Source organism: Myzus persicae, unplaced genomic scaffold (assembly GCF_001856785.1).
Source record: "Myzus persicae strain clone G006 unplaced genomic scaffold, MPER_G0061.0, whole genome shotgun sequence".
Classification (NCBI taxonomy): Eukaryota; Metazoa; Arthropoda; class Insecta; order Hemiptera; family Aphididae; genus Myzus; species Myzus persicae.
Window position 1 is genome coordinate 1 of NW_019101557.1, and position 20,803 is coordinate 20,803.

The 20,803-nt window shown below is 27.3% G+C and overlaps 1 protein-coding gene and 1 long non-coding RNA gene across 4 annotated transcripts; both read left to right on the forward strand.

The window, feature by feature from the left end:
• Positions 1-4,938: 4,938 nt before the first annotated feature.
• On the forward strand, positions 4,939-6,794 carry LOC111029515. Its single transcript, XR_002604024.1, has 6 exons — positions 4,939-4,973; positions 5,710-5,760; positions 6,027-6,062; positions 6,279-6,329; positions 6,515-6,577; positions 6,647-6,794. It is a non-coding gene; the product is annotated as an uncharacterized LOC111029515 (long non-coding RNA).
• Positions 6,795-13,237: 6,443 nt separating this feature from the next.
• Positions 13,238-20,521, forward strand: LOC111029516. Of its 3 annotated transcripts, XM_022308528.1 has the most exons (11): positions 13,238-13,378; positions 14,301-14,327; positions 16,264-16,305; positions 16,825-16,881; positions 17,792-17,848; positions 18,679-18,729; positions 19,468-19,518; positions 19,790-19,822; positions 20,006-20,053; positions 20,228-20,290; positions 20,360-20,521. In XM_022308528.1, the coding sequence occupies exons 1-11, from the start codon at positions 13,288-13,290 to the stop codon at positions 20,380-20,382; spliced, it is 543 nt and encodes a 180-aa protein (XP_022164220.1). In that variant the 5' UTR covers positions 13,238-13,287; the 3' UTR covers positions 20,383-20,521. The 3 variants fall into 3 exon arrangements, with proteins under 3 accessions (XP_022164220.1, XP_022164221.1, XP_022164219.1); XM_022308529.1 differs by lacking the exon at positions 19,790-19,822; XM_022308527.1 differs by lacking the exons at positions 19,468-19,518; positions 19,790-19,822; positions 20,006-20,053; positions 20,228-20,290; positions 20,360-20,521 and having other exon boundaries at positions 18,679-19,428.
• Positions 20,522-20,803: the final 282 nt, after the last annotated feature.

The following is a 20,803-nucleotide window of genomic DNA, read 5'->3' on the forward strand; positions in this document are numbered from 1 at the left end:
CATAAAGTCAAAGGGATCAGACACCCGTCGGTGTCTGATCATCCTTTTTGGGTATCATCCGTCTTTCGGCGGACATCGCCGGGGAGGATTTCAGCTGTCGCTCCTTCATTGCCCACAAGTATAACAGCTTAATAAAAAAAATATGTGAAATTGTTCGTTTGGCAGAAGCCAGAGAAGGAAAAAGAAGAAGGCGTGCAGGTGGTGTTGCGGTGGATCTTATGTGTATAGTGCATGCGGCGTATTTCACATACGAGACTATTCATTATCAGGACGTATTTTTGTTTCGTTACAAAATTTAAATTTTTTATTATATTAGAAAAGGGCATTTCCATGCCTAGTGGAACGTAAAAGTTATGACTAGAATGTTGCATTCAGAAAAATTTCTGTCTAAATCACATAAGTGGACATGAAAGAAGTAATAGTTGGTGGGTGAGGATGAGCTAATTTATACTTGTGTTTGCTGTACTATATAACGTTTTATAAATCTACACAGAGAGGAACAACCATAACGCTTCATTTTGAATTACTAAATTATTGATATTGGCCTCTTCAGAGGCATTAAAAATTTGTTTGTAAAAAAAAATGTATCATTCTTCATATTTATCCATAATTAATGTGAATAACGAACTTATTCCAATCTTATATATATATTGAAAGAAATAATTTTTTTATTTCACACAATAAACTTGACGATTTTATGTCTACATGTACCTCATTGTCCGATTATGGACTATTATTATTATTATCATCCGATATGGCAACAATTTACATACAAAAAAAAAAAACTTAGACATGACACATAGGAAACTTTTACCACTTATGTATCCTATAACTATTATAAACTGTATGCTGGAAAAAATAACAACCATTTAAATTACAAGTATCTACCGTAAATATTCAATGCCTTGTATGAGTCATTCCTTGATTTGAACATACTGTGTAAAATAATAATAAATTTAAACTATCAAGGGATCTTCAAGAACACAATAAAAAATAAAAATACGCACAACAATTATATTAGTATAGATTAATAATTAATGCTGTTTATGATCTAAACTTTTATAGGGCAATTTTATAACTTTGGACTTATGACAAGAAATACAGCCGGTATATTTATTTTATTAAATTATTAAAAAACAATGATTGCTTATGACTAACTTTGTTACACAACTAAATATTTAACGTATTAAAATAATTGATTGTTATTCGGAAAAAAAAAATTAATAACAGTTTCTCACTGTTGGATGTTTCATGTGACTGTACACTAGGCATTCATTGTGATTATATACTACATTATTCGAATTAAAAATTTAGGTTGGATAATGAAACCATTTAAGAAAATGTAGTGTTATGTTTTATTGCATCCGACTAAATGAATAATTGTATAATGAACTTGTGTTATACAAATTGTATTTTGTTATTGAGTACACATATTGTATGTTTACTTGATTTGATTGAAATAAAAAAGACAGTAACAAACTAACATTTATTTATGCATGATTTTTTTTATCTTTCATAGTGTTAGGACCTTTACCATATGGTACAGAAGAAACCTTTGATTCTATATTGGAGGCATTCTGTAAATATACATTTCTTACTTGTTATTTATTATTAATTAATATAGTGTTATTTTTATGTAATAATGATAAGAGGAGATTAAACTAACTCACAATAAATTGACATTGAGATAAGTAATTGTTTATTTAATGGTTCTTTTGGGTTATGTTCCATAAATAAGTTTTTCTTTTAAAATTTGACTATTTATTAATCTGCAATCGTAGTTGAAGACATTGACTTATCGATTAATAATCTAGCCTCAACTGTCGAAGTAGAAGCTGTGCACTTTAATGCCTATAACGAAACATCACGAGTTACAGAAATTTGACCATAAGAGTTTTTGCCGACGGCATTTACTGCACATTGTAGGCGCACAAGCGATGGCAAACGGGGTCAATGCTATATCGTCGATAGAAGAAGAGAATTGGAGATTATAGAGTAGAGACCCGACCACCTGATATTCAGACACGGTTGATCAGAGTGTGTACAAGCACCTTCGAGCCAGCAGTCTCCCTGAAATCATTCAACTAGTTACACAAAACATTTTTCAAACGGTTCTACGTTCATAAGAATATTCATGATAATAAGGAAAACATTGACTTGAATTATTAAATACTGTCGTCCATCAGCCTTGTACATTCAGCAACTGCGTGTGGGATTCACACAAGTGTCTAACTACATTTTGTCAGACTAAATTAATTATTTAAGTATTTTGTTTGCATGTGTTATTGATTAGGTTGCAATATAAAATCAATAATTCCCTGAGATTTATATGTACTAAAGCTTATATGTTTATAGATCGAAACATTTCCGCAAAGGGTGATAATGCGGATATGGAATATGTGATGAGCATAATCGGTAAGAATAAGTAAACATTACAAATTATTTATAGCGTTATATTTAAACATTTTACATATTATTATCAGTTAATCAAATACGTTCTAGTCATAATATAAATAATAAATATGTATAAATATGTATGTTCATAAATATCTGCTATCACTATGTAGGAATTATTATAAAATTTGATTATGTTTGGTGCGTGTTCTCTAAAATAACCTGGGTATGTAACGTGAAAAAAATGAGCAAAATTTTTGATAATCGTATTAATCAGTATTTTTTGATAGAATTATAATTATAAACATTTATGAATTAGAAGTGCAGAAAGTACAAATGCGTTCGGGAGTCTCATTTAAATGAAGGAATTTCAGTATAGGAGTCCTGGTCAGTTACGTACATGTTGCTTACTTGATCGCCTTAGATTGACTACCGAATCTCCTTGGGGCTCGTGCCCCAGGACTTTAAGTCATTTAGGCCTTCAGCTTAATTCAACCCGTTTATGACTTATCAGTCATCACTGCCTGAGACAACACATCTGTTAGTTATAAGCTGTGATATTTCGTCTCCGTTATTCGATTCATGAATGATTATAATCACTTTATGAGTATAAAATATTTGAGAATTGCCTTATATACATGTTATTATATTACTATAATCCTGCATTATACAAGAGGTACATAATTCAAAATTAAATGATGTAAAATCAGTTGTATTCTTGCTGTATCTCTTAGTAATATAACAATCACACGTGGGTACTAACAGCTATACTAACAGGATATAGGCATAAAGCATTTGCAAATTTCTTTTTAGACGGCAAATTGTTGTGACTGTATCAAAAGGACGAGTCGGTTCCCGGCCGTTTACGTCCTCTCGGTAAAACACTATTGCGTACGGTATTTATCGACATACGCAATTGTGAACATTTAATGTTCACGATTGCGTACGACTTTTATCTGCAACTTTGAACTTTACTGTTGCCATTTGCTTTGAACTTATAGAACAGGGCTGGCCAAACTTTGTTTGCTCACGATCTACTAAGAATATTCTTCACCTTTGAGGATTGTCTTATTAATCAACTTATTGATCGACTATTATTAAGAAACATAGCGCGTGTGGCCCTAAAAATAAATTCTAATATGATAAATTTGAAATTGTACAAGATCGATCCAAGTGGTACCATAACTTAAGTCATTATTCCAATATTTAAATTTTACTGATCAAAAATAAAAACATATATTTGGCAACGTTGCACAGTAAATCATATGCAATCGTTTTGACTTTTGGGGTACATATTAAAGTTAATGGTTTAACGTACGCAATAGTGTTAACGTACGCAATCGTGTTCTCAAAAAGATACATCGTACGCAATTGTATGGTACCCACGTCCTCTAACCTTTTTAGCCTGTTCGCTTTTCGACCCTAGTCGTGATCTTCTTTTTTTCGGCGTTACGCTATATGAGCAAAACAAAAAATTTTATATTAAGCATATACATTAAGTTAAGCAAATAAAAATTTCTATCTAAATTATTAAGGGTAATAGTCCTCAAGACTGGTCTTACACAATTATAAAGTATACATGAAATGTGATCTTCTATTTCCGATACTTAGGCTACATTTACAAACTTTTAATATCGAAGGATAAACATTAATGACCACAATAATTTTTAAATAATTTTAGCTCTAAAATCTCATAATAGATCTCTATAGATATTAATCATTAAAATTTAAAGTTCAATGACCCAAAAATACTAGTATGATTTTTGATTTTGATACGTAAAAAATTTCAGAAAAATGATCTTCTATACAATTTAAAGTTGAATATTTGGATTATTATTTGAAAAACAGAGATTTGAATCTCCATAGAATACTAATTAAGAAGTACAATAAATCCCAAGAATTTGAATATATGAATATCTTAAGGTAGATATGTTTAAAAAATTAAAAAATCAGATAACGTATAACTGCAGTGTTAAAAAAAAAAAATTGAGGTGAGCATGATTGACTAATAAGATGTATCTTATAAATGTAACATAATTACTGAAAGCGAAATATATTAATTATAAATCAACCTTTAAATTGGATGAAAATGAAGTGCCCGAAAAGTAAAGGTTACATTTTGTCAAAAACTGCCATGCATTACCAAATTTTATGTTTTAGAGTCATGTCATTAATACGTAGTATAATTTATCCAACACAGATATTGAGAGCTTCAATCCCAATATTTATTATTATTATTAATAAAATATTATACACAATAATATCAATATTCTATGCTCCATAATCCTTTCACATTCCTTTCTGTTGTCCTGTTACATATCTATTTTTTCAAATTACTTAATATAAGGAGCTCAGGCTTCAGTTTATATTCTCAAATGTAATTTTAACGAGATTAAATAGGGAATATTTATTATTATATATTTGTATATTGTAATTATGGATGTATGTGTGATAAATTAATATATAGATTAATGTATGAACACCGAAACACACCAAGATTAAGTTATAATATAATTTATCTTTTATAGATTTTTCTTTTAACAATGAAGAAAATTTTTTACTGTTTAAAGAACAATTCTGTAAGTATAAACTTCTAATGATTCAAATGTTTTTTTTTTAAATTATGTGTGTTGAATAATGTGCATTATGATGATTAAATAAATTACAATAGATAATACAAATATAAATATGCATTAATTATATAGTCGAATATGTATAGCTAATAATAGGCCATCACATAGTAAACGTATAATAAAAATATTATATTATTCAATTCGACTTCGGAGATTATCTTACATAAAGTGTATATTTATAAGTCAGCTTCTGGTAGAAGAGAGCTAACTCTCCACGAAATGATATAAAATCAATTGAATTATTGTTGTATTTCTTAGTAAAACAACAATGAAATGTACTAATAATTGTAGAAGGAAAAATAATGTAGGTAGAAGCCGTTAGATCTTTGTAAAAATACTTGTTTACTGAAATTATGTGTGGTTGTAAAAAAGTTGATGTTGGTGGCTAGTATCTAATGTCTTATATCCTGTTCATATTATATCAGGCCTGAATAATATCATCAGATTTTTGAGACATTTATTTTCTATAGTTTTTTTTATACGTCATTATACATAGAGTTTGATTAGAATATTGATCCGTTATTTAAAATTGAGATGCATACTACATTGCATCAAATTAATAAATTACCACTTTAAATATTATTACATATTTGTATGTTGGTATTGTGTTCCTACACAAGTGATTAGGTATATTAAAATAGAAACACGGTAACAAACTGAGTTTTATGAAAAATGTTTATAGATAATGATATAAGGCAATTGCCTGACTTTGACATAACATTGCGTCGATTTAGTAAGTATACATGCAGAGTTACCTGTAGTTTTATTTTTACGTCATATTTCATAATGTATATCTATAAGAATAAACTGTGCTTCTAGAATCTAGATGATATAATTCATTAATATAGATACACCGTTATAATAATATTACAACCACCACAGTACTTTCACACTCCTTTCTGTAATTTTATTATTTCCCTATCTGCTATTTTATAATATGTGCTTCTATAAGTCTATGCTACAGTATTTAATAGGGTATATTATATATTTTTATATTAGAGTTTGATATTGGAGCTAGGAATAGACAATTTCCAAGTAAGTTATTGTCAGTGATCTATAATTATAATTTTTAATTATTCATAATATAATTATTTATTTGTGTGGTCAATTACATATACAAAATCGTAAAGCCTTAATAGTTCATGTTTATTTTTGTATAATGCATGAAGAAAATATAAAATATATCAATTGTAATGTAATGTACCAATGTTAAACACATATTTGAACTATTAATTCAAAATATAATTCTAGGTCCATTTGATAAGTTCGTGAACAATCATATTTTGGTCCCTGGTAGATTAGGTAAGTGATTATTAAAGTTATTACAAAACAAAATTTAATTCAGTTTGTAGAATAGATTATAATAATATTATACCCAATATCCTGTAAAAGAATAGTCGACGAATCAGTGTTATAAGTTATTGTAGGTATTCGATTAAAACACATTTTTCTAATTAAATTATTGTTATTGATGTACTTTTATATAGATTATTATGAAACGGCCTCAAAATTCTGTGATCATTATAGCAAAGGTCTACCATTGGAAACAAGTAGGAATTATTTTTATTGCTCTCATAAATTCACAGATCACAATAATTAATTGTTTTTCTTTGCACAAGATTGGGCTCGCAGTTTTAATTATTAAATACTATACCAATTACGCAATCATCTAATATTAAGTGGTAAGTAGATACTTATGATTAAACTATTAATTTTTGCCATAATATCATATATCTAATTAATTAATAAAAAATTGTATTAAATCAATATTCATTTTGTTTGTATTTAAAACTCCATCTCAATACTAATTCGATTAAATTGTCGGGATACATAAATAAAAAATAATACTATTATATAACATTATTGTACAAGAATTACATATCTAAATGAAATTATATTAATGATTAATGTAATATTATTGTGTATTTTAAAATTTTTTTTTTTAATAAGAATTCTCCTAAGTAAATATTTTAGACGATTTTATATTATGTCGCGAGGTATAGACTTAATAGCCCTGAAAAATACATATTATTATGCATTATTGTATAAATGAAGCTCACGTATTCTACAAAACAGCAGTATTGATCCTAATGTTGAATAAAAAAGCGGAAAGGGTAATTGAGTAGGCCAACAAACAGATTAATTAAAACGAGAATTATCATTTACATTTAAAAAGGTGTTTGGCCATAGTCTGCATATTATCAGATACAATATTTATTGTAGTTATTTTTAAAACCCTCATAAATTTAAGGAGTAGCCCAAATTATATATTATTGGTCTTGCAAGAACGCCCAACAGACATTGGGATTTCATGATTGTTGGTATAAATTTACCATGACATATGCAAAAGCAATAATTGTATAAATTGAATGACGGTGTCTAAGATACATAACTAAGCTACTGTGCCCTATGCCCTTCTTGCGTGTAATTATGATAGATATGGTGGTTACCATAATGCAAGAATCTTAATTACTATGGTTACATGTTTGAAACCTCTCTTGTTAAATTCTACATTGCGGTGTCAAGAAAATGTTGCGACTCCTGTTGTGTGATTTCAACATCATATATACATTTTAAGAGCTAATTTGATAGCACAACTTTTATATCTTATCATACCAACCTTTGCAATTATACACACGAAACAAAAAAAAACAAAAAATAAATAACAATAAAAAAATTCGGGAAAACCAGAAAACACGAGTTTTTTAAAAGTGAATATATACCCAACGTGTGCTAAGGGTGTTTAACAATGATCAGGTTATGACTAATGAGTACACAAAAGTGTATGAAAGTCTAAATGTAAAAAGTTATATTTTTCTTTAATTAATGACGTTGTTACCAATATAACTTTTCTGTTTATAATATAGTTATAATATATATTCTACGAATATACAACATTATAATTATGAATAACCATTATTATAAAGTACCGTGTGTAACATGTTTCTACCAAAAGTGTAACTTTCCCTTTTCCACCATTACCCGTTTCCCCCAAAAGTGTGCCTTTCCCTTTTCTATCAATACTCGTTTCCACCAAATAAGATATTGACCACGTATTCCATCTAGACAAGTTCTATATACTACGCTTATAAGTTATATTAAAAGCTGTTAAAATGTAAAAAATTAATATACAACATAATAAAAATGTACAAATTTAATGAAAACAAATATACAATATATATATAATATATATATATACAATATATATATATATATATATATATACAATATATATATAATATGGGATAAAAGTAAGAGTGAGACAGCTAGTAATAATATAACTCTGTTCCGGTATTAACCAATTTTTTTAATCTATATTGTGTTTAATACAATATAATACACTAAATTTATTCATTGAAACAAAATATTGACGTGTGTGAAGTTAGCCCCCCAACTATGTAAGACCTTTCCAAAAATTATTGTAACCTTATTTTTTCANTTACAAATAGTTACAAATTGAAAAAATAAGGTTACAATAATTTTTGGAAAGGTCTTACATAGTTGGGGGGCTAACTTCACACACGTAAAATATTGTTTTAAATTACAAGTAAGTTTTTTGTGCAATCTATATCATACAATTTTTAAGAAAAATATCCACTTATTATTATTATGTAACAATTTACTATTATACAATACTATTTAACCATTTTTTTTTTAAATTAAATTTATACATTCGACAATTTCGACAATTTTGACTATTATAAACATTATTATTATTATAAGGTATTAGCTATATACAATTATATTATGATGTATATTAATTTATTGCTTTTTAATAGCTTTTAATATTACTTATAAGCTTAGTATATATACACTGTCTTGGTGGAAACGAGTATTAGTGGAAAAGGGAAAGGTACACTTTTGGTGGAAACGAGTACGGCCCAAAGTACCATAGTACCATAGTGTGTAAGACTTGAACATGATCACGTATTCGAGTCTTTCTTTTTTAACAAAAAAAAAATTATTATTATTATTTATCCATTAATATATTTAATACTTCAGATTATTATTATTTTATTATTATTTTTAATCTGTGGTTTAAAAATACAAAAAAAAATTAAAGTCACAATAATATTAATTAATTCATAAGTTACTGAATAACTGAAAAATGAATACAATTCAACTCGTTCAGTAAGAAGTTAAGAAAGTTCAGATTAACTTTACTTTTTAACTTGTGAAATTATAATTATGTTCAAAAGAATAAATAAAATGTAAACATAATTTCATTGATTAATTTTGTTTATTTTGGATTTAGTATTCAAATAAGTAAAAAAGAGTTGAAAAAAGCATGTTGTCTGCTAACTTTTGACTTATGGGCTACTGATAATTTGAGTATGAGGTATACCTATATCTGACAGGAACTCAACAAATATTCGCAACATATGACACAAACATTATTTTGTGACATATAACATGAACATTATTAAATTATAAATTGTAATTTAAATCATTTAAATTATGAATTATCGATTGTTTATTTGCCGAGGGCCGATATTTTTCTCTTGAAAATATAAAGCCCGTCGAGGAGTGTTCGGTTAAACACATCATCCGTCAGAATTGAATACACAATAATATATTATGGCACTGATACTTATTACGTTCATTTCAAACAGACTTACCTTACCTACAGAAGCGTTTTGAGTTTTGTGATAAAAAAATTTAGGATTTTTCATGCATTGCATAATATTATAGGTGTACCTATATTTCGAATAACATAATATTCCACTATATACAAAAATACAATGGTTATGTTTTTCATATTTGCTGGATTAATTATTACAATCTTGTTGAACAGTTTCAGACTGACAGCCCTGTGCAGACCGATATTTATTAAAGTGTAATTGAACTGAAATATAGTAAAATAATAATTACCTGTAGTCTGGAATTTATATGTTTTGATGATTCTAAAAGTTTACTTCAATGTATAACATGATGCGTAACAAATATTATATTATTTTAATGACACGTGCACGTGCATTCCACGGGACACGTGATTTGATTCAAATCATTGGTTTTTTGTCAAGTGAGACAGTACCCAAAATCTGCATTTTTCATTAATATATTAATTATTATGAAATCAATAGTTGATGTATGAATCTGAATTTTTAATTTTCAAGCATATTGAAAAAAGCAAAAATCATTACATACCTAATTAATTTATGTACCTACTCTAACGTATAGACGATGTTTATAGTTTGACATGTCTATGCTATTTAGATCAAATATGAGCCGTGTACCATAATGAGGTACCTATTGTTTATAAACTATGTACAGAATAGACCATATGGATATAATATGTACCAAATAGTTTATTGTAAGTTGTGCGAATAATGTTAAAACAGTGTAAAACAATATTCCACTCTCTTTATCAGTTGAAATGATCTCAAAAACCTATCTGTAGGTTCATTAATTTCAAACAGGTGGTTTTCTACCAAAATGTAGGTGTACAGGTTGGTGCCGAACAATAAAAACTTTAAATTTTGAGTGTTGGCCATTCATTTGTGCTATTGTTTTAAAAAATAGGCTAATAAGCACATGCGATAATGTAATAAAATTATAAGAGTCCACCTAGAGATACAACTAACCGATTGCACTATATTATGGTTTATTTATTTGTCACTAATGTTACGCGTATGCAGAAATCATAATTATTAAAATATATTTGAAACCTCTATCGTAAACTAATAAATTATTACAGTGTCAGAACAAATTCACTATTACAGCTTTATAATTTGTACATGACATAAACGTTCAAAGAGATAACTTAACACTACAAACATCAGCTATTCATCACTTATCATACGAACAACATTCGCAGATTTACAGACGTAACAAATTACTAGGTGAAAACCCAAATGATTTTTGAAACATTTGATTTAGCGACATCTCAAGTTACAAAACATCTTTTATCAGTTAATTCAAGGATTCAAGATAAACTTAGGATTGAAACGGCGAAAAGTGTTTTTCGTAATTTTTAAAATTAACAAAACATTATTTAAATATTTCTATTTCCCTATATGGTTTACTTAGTTGCACTTGATCCAACTGTTTTGTTTCGGCTGCCGAACACAAACGCCGAGAGTCGCTAGTCCCTAAGTGTGGTCGGACCGAAATGTGTGATAAAAATATGTCGTATACGTATTTGTTGCCATGTAAATATTAATTTATTTTTTGGCCTAGTTTTTCCTAGTATTGTTTCGTAACATGCAGACAAAATATACAAAAAATATATGGGTACGGTGCGTATGAAATATTAAGCAGCAGAAGAGATGCTGCAAAAAAAAAGCTTTTTTGTTCGTGAATAGTGAAAAAAAGAAAGGCGGAGACACAGTTAGAGAGAGATAGAGAGAGAGAGAAGTAAATATAAAATAACGATACATATTATTGTAATAATATATATATATTTGAGCATACGCTTAATTTTTCTGCGACTGGTATTATATGACTTTTTTAAGTATTTGTTTGCCCGAGAAAAGGTGTTGTATCTTTTGTTCGAAGAACATGTATTCATATTTATTATCGTTTTTTTTTTTGCACCGTTTTGAAATCACGTGAACAACCAAACAGAATAAATACAAAAATACGAAATCCGTGAAAATATAATGACAATCCTATTTTACTTGAACAGGTAATAGCTACATATACTCGATAAGGATATTCGAACTGTTAAGAAACACTATAGAAATGTTCGATTTTTGTTAACAGTAAAATGCTAAAATTTTTAAGCGTGTATTATGAATGCTTCGAAGAACCAAACCTAATGGAATACGTAAATAAAACATTATTGTAATTTCTAGCTGACGGACTAAAAAACTATAACTGTAATATATTTGGGTCAATAGTCGGGAAAAAAAATCGGGAAAACAAGTGAAATACAAACTGCTAAAAGGGAATTCTATTACAGCTCGTGCGACTAAAAATTCTTCAAATTGTCAGATTTGCCTCCAGTAGATAAAACTGCTTCCCCAACAAAATGTTTTAAGTTGATCAGTTTTGATGATAATGACTACGTCGTCATCGTTAAATTAAAAAATATTTGTAATTCATACAGTTAATATTTTGATACACCAACCTAGCTCTTCCCATTTTTTTCCATCAATAATGGAATTATTCAAATAAGTACTGCTTTTTTGAATATTTAAAAATTTTTTTTTTTTAAATCCAAGAATACTTATGTAGTTATTAAATAATTTTCGTGTGATGACTCAAACCTGCCTGTTTCCTTAAAAAACAGGAACGCTCCTTTTGGACTGCAACGTATTTACCAGATCATTTTTTGAAAATGTCGACGTATATTTATCAAAATCTTAAGAAGTAATTTCTAAGATATTTAACTTTGGGAACTATGATAGTCTCATAAATTCAAGATAATAGGTTCGGACAGTTAGAAGTTAATGGTAATTTACAAGATGTTGGTGTTAATTATTAATTGTTCAATTTTAATAATTTTTAAAAACAGTCCAAGTGTAATTAACTCTACTATTTGTTATATATGTATGTAAAGCCGTTTTTAAAAACTTTTATTATTAGACTTAAGTTTCGGAGATAACTGAGTAACTACTATTTTGAATTTTGAATTGAGTACATCAATATTTTCAAAAACTACATTTTTAAAAAATGACTACACCGATTATTACAGTTGTAACAATAACGTTAGGCTCTCCCTTTCAGTATAGCCCACAATAAAGATATTTAATATTTTTATAATAATTATAATCAATAGAGTCAGTTATAAATTTTGTTGTCTTAAGTTATTGTGTTTATTTTTCAAATGGTGTTAAATTTGTAAAAAAAATACTTATTGCCTATGGACATTTTTTTAAACATCTTATATTTTTTGATTTATTTTTCTGTAATTTTGAATAATCAATTTTATATTACCACAGATTTATTAATCTATACACAACAAGAGACAATCATTGGGATTTGATGATTCTCTTTTTTGGTTCACCATGACTTAAGCATATTCAATTACGTAATACCTATATTGTGATGGAGACACATAAGAGACCTGACGGTTAGTCTACAAATATACAAGAATCATAACTGTTATTGTAATATAATATGTAATTTAAAAAAAAACACTATTTACCTACTTCTATTTCCCCTATTGTTTACTCAGTTGCACTGTACCCTCCTGTTTTTTTTCGTTTTGCAGAAGAACGCTGAAAATCGTCGTTGAACTACGTTTAATATTACTTTAACTTTACATCATTTAACGTCGTCATTATTTCTAATTTTTTTGTTCGTAATTTCAAGTATGGTAAGACATATTATTATGCTAGCTATATGTATTATGTTTTATATTATTGGAAATGCAATGGCACTTACGCCAGCGGAACGTAAAGCACGTGAGTATATTGCTTTTTTTTATTAAATATTATCAGGAATCACTTTTTAATATTAGTGGAAAAACCTATTTATGAAACAAATAATTACAATTCAAATTTATAGAATTAGTGTTATTTTAATGAAATAGTAATGAATAAATTCCATTCAATATAATTGGATTCATTAGAATATTATACAGTTCTTCACTTGAAGATTTACCCATTGCGATATATTCTGAAATAACGGAGATATTATAATTCAGGGTTTTAATTAGACTCAGAGTGAAAGACACAACAAATAATTCATGTTTTAATTTTTTTTAATGTTTTGGTAAAAGGTTTAAAAAAATATTTTTTAATTAATTATTTAAAAAAAAAAAATTAAGATTTTTATTTTTTACATTTCATTTTTCTAAAATTTTACTTTCAAAATTTTATTTTTATTTATATCCTGATTTTTAATAATTTTTCTGGTGTCGAGAAAAACTGCGATTAATTTGACAAGGTCATACTATTATAGTGGTTATATTCTTTGTAATTTTTAATCAATTATCAAAAGAATTATTGTTATTAGACAATACATTTTTGACTAATAAGAGCAATAATTTCTTCATATCTTATCAAAAAACAATACAAGATTATGTAAAAACCTTTAAATATTACGGACCATGAAGATGACATTGTAGTTAGAAACTATGACTATAATCAAATATACGACTACTATAAAACGGACATCTCAAATAATTTACAGTTTTTCTCAAAACTGGAAAATTATTAAAAATCAGTAGATTAATGAAAATACCAGAATTATGATACATCCATATTTCGGAAGATATCGCGATTTTTAAATCCTCCGAGGACATCATATATATTTCTAACCAATATCATGGTTATTTTTTCATTCTATATTTATTATAAGAATATTACCAATTAAATTTTTCAGAATTTCAATGTGTGCTTAGATGCTATAGTAAGTATGATGAGTATGATAAGTATATGATTTTACTTCTCCAGTCTCCTACCACAAAGCATTGTTCATATAAATACATCGAGGTTGACTCAATGTGATCACTTTCCTACCGTAAGATTGGGAGTTTTAATTAAGTCAGTGAATTCGATTTTAGAGTTGTATAAAAAATAATTTGTTACATAATGCTCAAGTACTTGTTCAGTATATCCATTTAAAAGGTTATACTTCGGAGGATGTCATACCCATGTGTCTATTGCATACAAATACATTAGTTACATTTGAATCCAGAAATACCGAATTTATGTTTTAAACTTAAATAATATAAGTGTGAATTAACATATTATTATACTTTATAAATATATATACCTCGAAATATGTTGACATTATTTGCATACCTATTACCTATAAATAAATAATTTATAAAAATAATTCAGAAACCAAATAGTTTAAAACTGAAATGATTTAGTGAGTAATAATAATGTTTTGAAGTTTTTTTTTTAGTACAAATACTATATAGGTAGCCTTTCCAATATGTGCTGGGGCGTGGCGATATTACATGGCATGTGTAAAGACTTGTGACACAGTGTGGGTGACAAACAGGTGTTGCCTGAACGTCGGAGACAAAAACTGGTTCCCGACTACTGTCTCTCTTATTTTGAACATAGTAGTCATTAAAAATACGGAAGAAGCTCGCAGTGATCAATTCACTCACATTCAAACCAATTCCATTGAACTTTGCGAGTTTTCAGGTTGGTTATCACGTGGTCGTTCTGGCGCCTTAAAACCTCACCGTCGACGGGTATTTCAGCCCGTATTGATGTGGGCCTCGCTCATTAAATGTATTCGTTCCGGTTGTCAAGATCATAAAATTACTGCTATGTGTTGTGTATGAATACAAAGTAATAACATACTCAACAATATCTAATAAACATGAATTGATGACAAGAAAATTACACAGATACAATTTAATTTAAAGATGTTTCTTAAGTAAATAGTCAGGATTTATTATAGATACAGTAACTAATAATACAATTAATAAACAACAGTCACAATGAGATTGACACACACATATATTTTGAATTCATAGTCAACTTATGATTATAAATATTTGTAACTAAATTTAGTATGTTCAGATTAGTAAATCATTCACATCAGTGAACATGAAAGTAGTAATAGACTGTTTTTTAGGTTGACCTAATTTATACTTATGAGTGCTGTTCTGTGTAACGACGTAACGTTATGAAAATTTTGATGGAGAGGAACAACCATACAGTTCATTTTAAATTTCCAAGTTGTCGATAGAGGCCTTTTCGGGGGTAGAATAAGTGTAACATCAAATAGTATGTGTATCCTTGGAAATCGTTGTCCGACCTTTGAACACCTTTACATCACTAACTGTCAACACAGTAAACTATTCTACATTTATACATATAGAATATTATCTGTACTGAATGACGCTGTCCGAGTCAAAGATTTGTATTTTTAGTAAAAATGTTTGTAAAAAATATGTAAAATACTTCATATTTCTTCATAATTTATGTACATTACGAACATATTAAACTCTTATATTATTTGTTATAAGAAATAATTTCTTTATTTCAAACCATAAACTTGATGATTTGATGTCTGCTTATACCTCATAGTATGACTTATGAGTTATGACATCCATTTATATACCGAAATAATATTTAGGATAACACTAACATAACGTCTACTAATTATGTATCCTATGACTATTATAATCGGTAAGCTGGAAAAATTAGCAACCATTTAAATTACAAATATCTACTGTAATTACGCTCAAATAACTGTTTGAGTCATTCCTTGAGTTGAACAAACCGGGTAATAAAACACACTAAAAAGACGTACAAAAAAATTATATTTACTTATATTAATAACTAATAAGCGCTGTTGTTTATGAACTAAACTTTTATAGGGCAATTTTATAACTATGGACTTCTGATGAGAAATACTGGAGGTATATACATTTTATTAGCTTATAAAAAACCAATAATTGTTTATGACTAACTTTGTTACATAATTAAATATTTAACCCATTATAAGCAGCTTGTATCTACGTATGGAACACAGCTGCTAATCTTTGTTTATCGCATATCACAAAAAAAAAAATAATAACAGTCTCTCACTGTTGAATGTGTCATGAGACTGTCCACCGTGACGAAATAGTGTAGCCATCACTCCGACAATTAGCTGACTTGGTTGAAAGCTACACAAAGACAAGGCCCAAAATAAAATAACTTTAATCAATTTGTTGTTGCCACTGACTGTGTTTATATCACACACAGAGGCTATCGATTTATGATCCATCATATTTCATTGCATCAGACTAATTGAATGATTGAATTATGAACTTGTATTCTACAAATGTATGTTGTCAGTAAGTATACTTATTGCATGTGTACATGATTAGATTGAAATAAAAAAACAGTAACAAACTGAAATTTATTAATGTATGATTTTTGTTATCATTTTGTAGAGCTCGGGCTTTCAATTGGTAGACGAGAAAGCTTTGATGCTTTATTGGAGAGATTCTGTAAATATTCATAACCCACTAGTTATTTATAATTAATTAATATTGTGTTATTTATATGTAATAATGATAAGAAGAGATTCAACTAACTCACAATAAATTAACATTGATATAAGTAATTTTTTATCTACATATTTCACGACACAAACTGTAAGTTCGGATTCGCCAAATGGACATTAACACTTCACCGATAACCTACACTGTTGTAATAATATTACGAGAATTACGATCATTTTATATTACTGATTGTAGTTAAGTTAAATATCTACTCTTTTGAAATGGCTATGTGTTACTATGGGAATAATATGCAAAGGTATAATATAATACTTTTAGTTTATCATGAATTTCTTTATTTATTGCCATATAGCTGATATTAGGCCACCGTTGTTAATACAATTTATTAGTTTTAGCTTAGAAATGAAACTGACTTGTACAGAATTGATTCATTGTATTATCTCGATTTTGTAATCGATTTTTGAATCTTCAGTACTCGGGTAATATGTTTGAGTCTCCGTTTCCCGATGAGTATGATAATATTTTTAGTTAATTTTTCAAGTGAACTGTTCATTGCATTTTTGATAATATGCTGTATTGTATGTATTTCCGATTTAAGTAGACTGTAAAAAGTTACAACAATAATTTTAACTTATTTTTGTAGAAATTGTAGACTAACTATGTATATCTCACACTTGGATTCTATTGAGTTATGATCCATAAATAATTTTTTCATTTTCTGACCGACTATTTATTAGTATTCTAAGTATAGAACATCTAGGAAACTCTTAGAAAGCATATCTACGCATTTATTTGTATGCTGTAATTACGTTACACAAGTATGTGTAATTGATTGGATTGGGATATAAAAACAATAATAACCCGATATTTATGTGTAGTGAAATTTATATTTTTATAGATCGAGTACTTACCGAAGAGTTTGATGTGAATATGGAAACTGTAATGAACGAAATCAGTAAGAATAAGCGAACATTACAAATTACTTAAAGTAAAAAATATTTAAACATTTTATAATGTAATCTGTTCTTATATATAGATAATATATTATAATCAGTTAATCATATACGCTCTAGCCATATAATCAAATATGTATTAATGATATTAATGTACTAATGTAAGTTCATAAATATCGGCTATCACAATGTATAAATTATTATAACATTTGAATATTTTTGATGCGTGTTATCTTAAATAATCTGGGTATGGTACGTGAAATACATGAACACAGTTTTTGATAATCGTATTAATGAGTATTTTTTAATAGAATTATAATTATAAACACTTATGAATTAGAAACGCTTGAAGTTCAAAAGTGTTCGGAAGTCTCAATAAAATAATAGAAGTTTAGTATGGAAGTTCTGGAAAGTTGGCGCTTATGTAATGCATATAAAAATTTAATGTCGTAGAGTCGGGTCTTTCCACGTACTAAGATTTAAACAATACAGATATTCAGTGCATCAATCCCAATTATTATTATTATTATCAATAAAATATTTCGCACAATCATAACAATATTATATATTCCACGTCAAGCTGTTCACATTCCGTCCTGTTGTTCTGTTACATATTATCTATCTCTTTAAAATACTTACTATTATTAGATCGGCCATCAGTTTATATTCTCGAATGTAATTTTTACGGGATTAAATAGGTGACATTTATTATTATATATTTGTATATTGTTATTATGGACCGAAGTATGTGTAGTAAATTTTATATTGATATTAATATATAAAAACAGTAACAAACTGAGATTAACTTATAATAAAATTCATTTGTTTATAGATGAAGCTTATGCATCTGATGAGGATTACCGAATATTTAAATCAAAATTCTGTAAGTATACACTTCTAATGATTCATAGGTTTTTATTTAAAGTTTATGTAATGAATACTTTGCTTTTTATGACTAAATATATTACCTTAGAGAATACAAATATAGATATGCATTACTTATATAGGCAAATATGTATCGATGATAATCGGCCATCACAGAGTAAATTTATAATAGAAATATTATATTATTTTATTCAACACTTCGAAGATAACTTTATACAATGTATATAATTATAACTCAGCTTCTGGGGAAAGAATGCTAACTCACCATGACATAATATAAAACAAATTGTATTATTATTGTATTTCTTAGAAAAATAACAATCATAAGTACTGTTAATTATAGAATTAAAAAGGGTGTAGGTAAAAGAAATTACATCTTTAAAAAAGTATTATATACAAAATTTATTTAAAAAAAATATTTGTTTACCGAAATTATATGCGGTTGTGAAAAAGTCAATGTTGAGTTTCGTGGCTAATGTCTTATATCCTAATCATATTATGTTTATATAAGGCCAGAATATTATTCATCATATTTTTGAGACATTTGGTGGCCATTGTTATTTTGACATATTATGCATTGAGTTTGATTTGAATATTGATAAGTTATTTAAAATTGAGATAATTTTAAATTTAAATAATATTATATATTTGTATGTTGGTATTGCGTTCCTACACAAGTGATTATATTAAAATAGAAAAACAGTTGCAAACTAAGTTTTATGAAAAATGTTTATAGATAACGATATAGAGCAAGTGCCTAACTTTTATGCGATGATGAGGCAATATAGTAAGTATACATTACGAGTTATCTGTAGTTTTATTTTTACCTCATATTTTATAATGTACACCTACAATAAACTGTGCTTCTGGATGATACAATTCTTTGCTATATGTACAATTATAATAATATTACAATAAACTCAAATACTTCCACACTATTTTCTGTGATTGTATTGTACATCTATATGCTATTTTATAATAATATGTGCTTTTAGAAGTCTATTTTATAAGTCCTTGCCACGGTTTTTAATATGTGATATTCTATATCTTTACAATAGAGAGGCATATCGGACAAGGAAGACCATTTCCATGTATGTTATTGTCAATGATCTATAATTAAAATTTATACTTATTTATAACATTATTTTTCTATCAATTACATATTAAAAATTGTTCATGTTTATTTTTGTTTAATGAACGTATAATAAATAAAATGTATCATTTATAAAGTAATGTTAAACACGTATTTGAACTATTAATTCAAATAATTTTAGTTCCAATTGAAAAGTTCATTAACATGTATTTGCCACTCGGTATACTAGGTAAGGAATTCTTAAACTAATTACAAAACATAAATTTAATTCATTTTCTAGAATTGATTTTTATATTATAAACATATACTCTAAAAATATAGTGAATGAATAAGTGTTATTGAAGGCATTCGATTAAAACACTTTTTCTAATTAAATGACTGTTATTGATGTACTTTTTTACAGATTATTATACAAAGGCATCAAAATTCTGTGATCGATACAGCAGAAATGAACCTTTGGAAACAAGTAAGAATTTTGTTTATTGCTATCATAAATGTACAGATCACAGTAATTAATTGTTTATGTTTGCACAAGATTATGGTGGCTTTTCTTATTAAACACTATACCAATTATGCAAGCAACTAATATTAAGTGGTAAGTTGATACTTATGATTAAACTATTAATTTTTGCTATAATATCATATATCTAATTAATTAATAAAAAATTGTATTAAATCAATATTCATTTTGTTTGTATTTAAAACTCCATCTCAATACTAATTCAATTAAATTGTCGGGATACATAAATTAAAAAAAAATACTATTATATAACATTACTGTACAAGAATTACATATCTAAATGAAATTATATTAATGATTAATGTAATATTATTGTGTATTTTTCATTTTTTTTTTTTTTGTTTGAATGAGAATGATTTTAAGTAAATATTTTAGACGATGTTATATTATGTCTCGAGGTACAGACTTAATAGCCCTGAAAAATACATATTACGCATTATTGTATATTTGCAGTTCACG

Excerpts from the sequence above, each read along its gene's own strand:
- LOC111029516 (XM_022308527.1), top strand. The coding sequence starts at position 13,288 with ATGGTAAGACATATTATTATGCTAGCTATATGTATTATGTTTTATATT. Across the intron at positions 13,379-14,300 it reads GCCAGCGGAACGTAAAGCAC|AATTTCAATGTGTGCTTAGA; the intron begins GTGAGTATATTG and ends TAAATTTTTCAG. Across the intron at positions 14,328-16,263 it reads ATGTGTGCTTAGATGCTATA|GGCAATTTTATAACTATGGA; the intron begins GTAAGTATGATG and ends AAACTTTTATAG.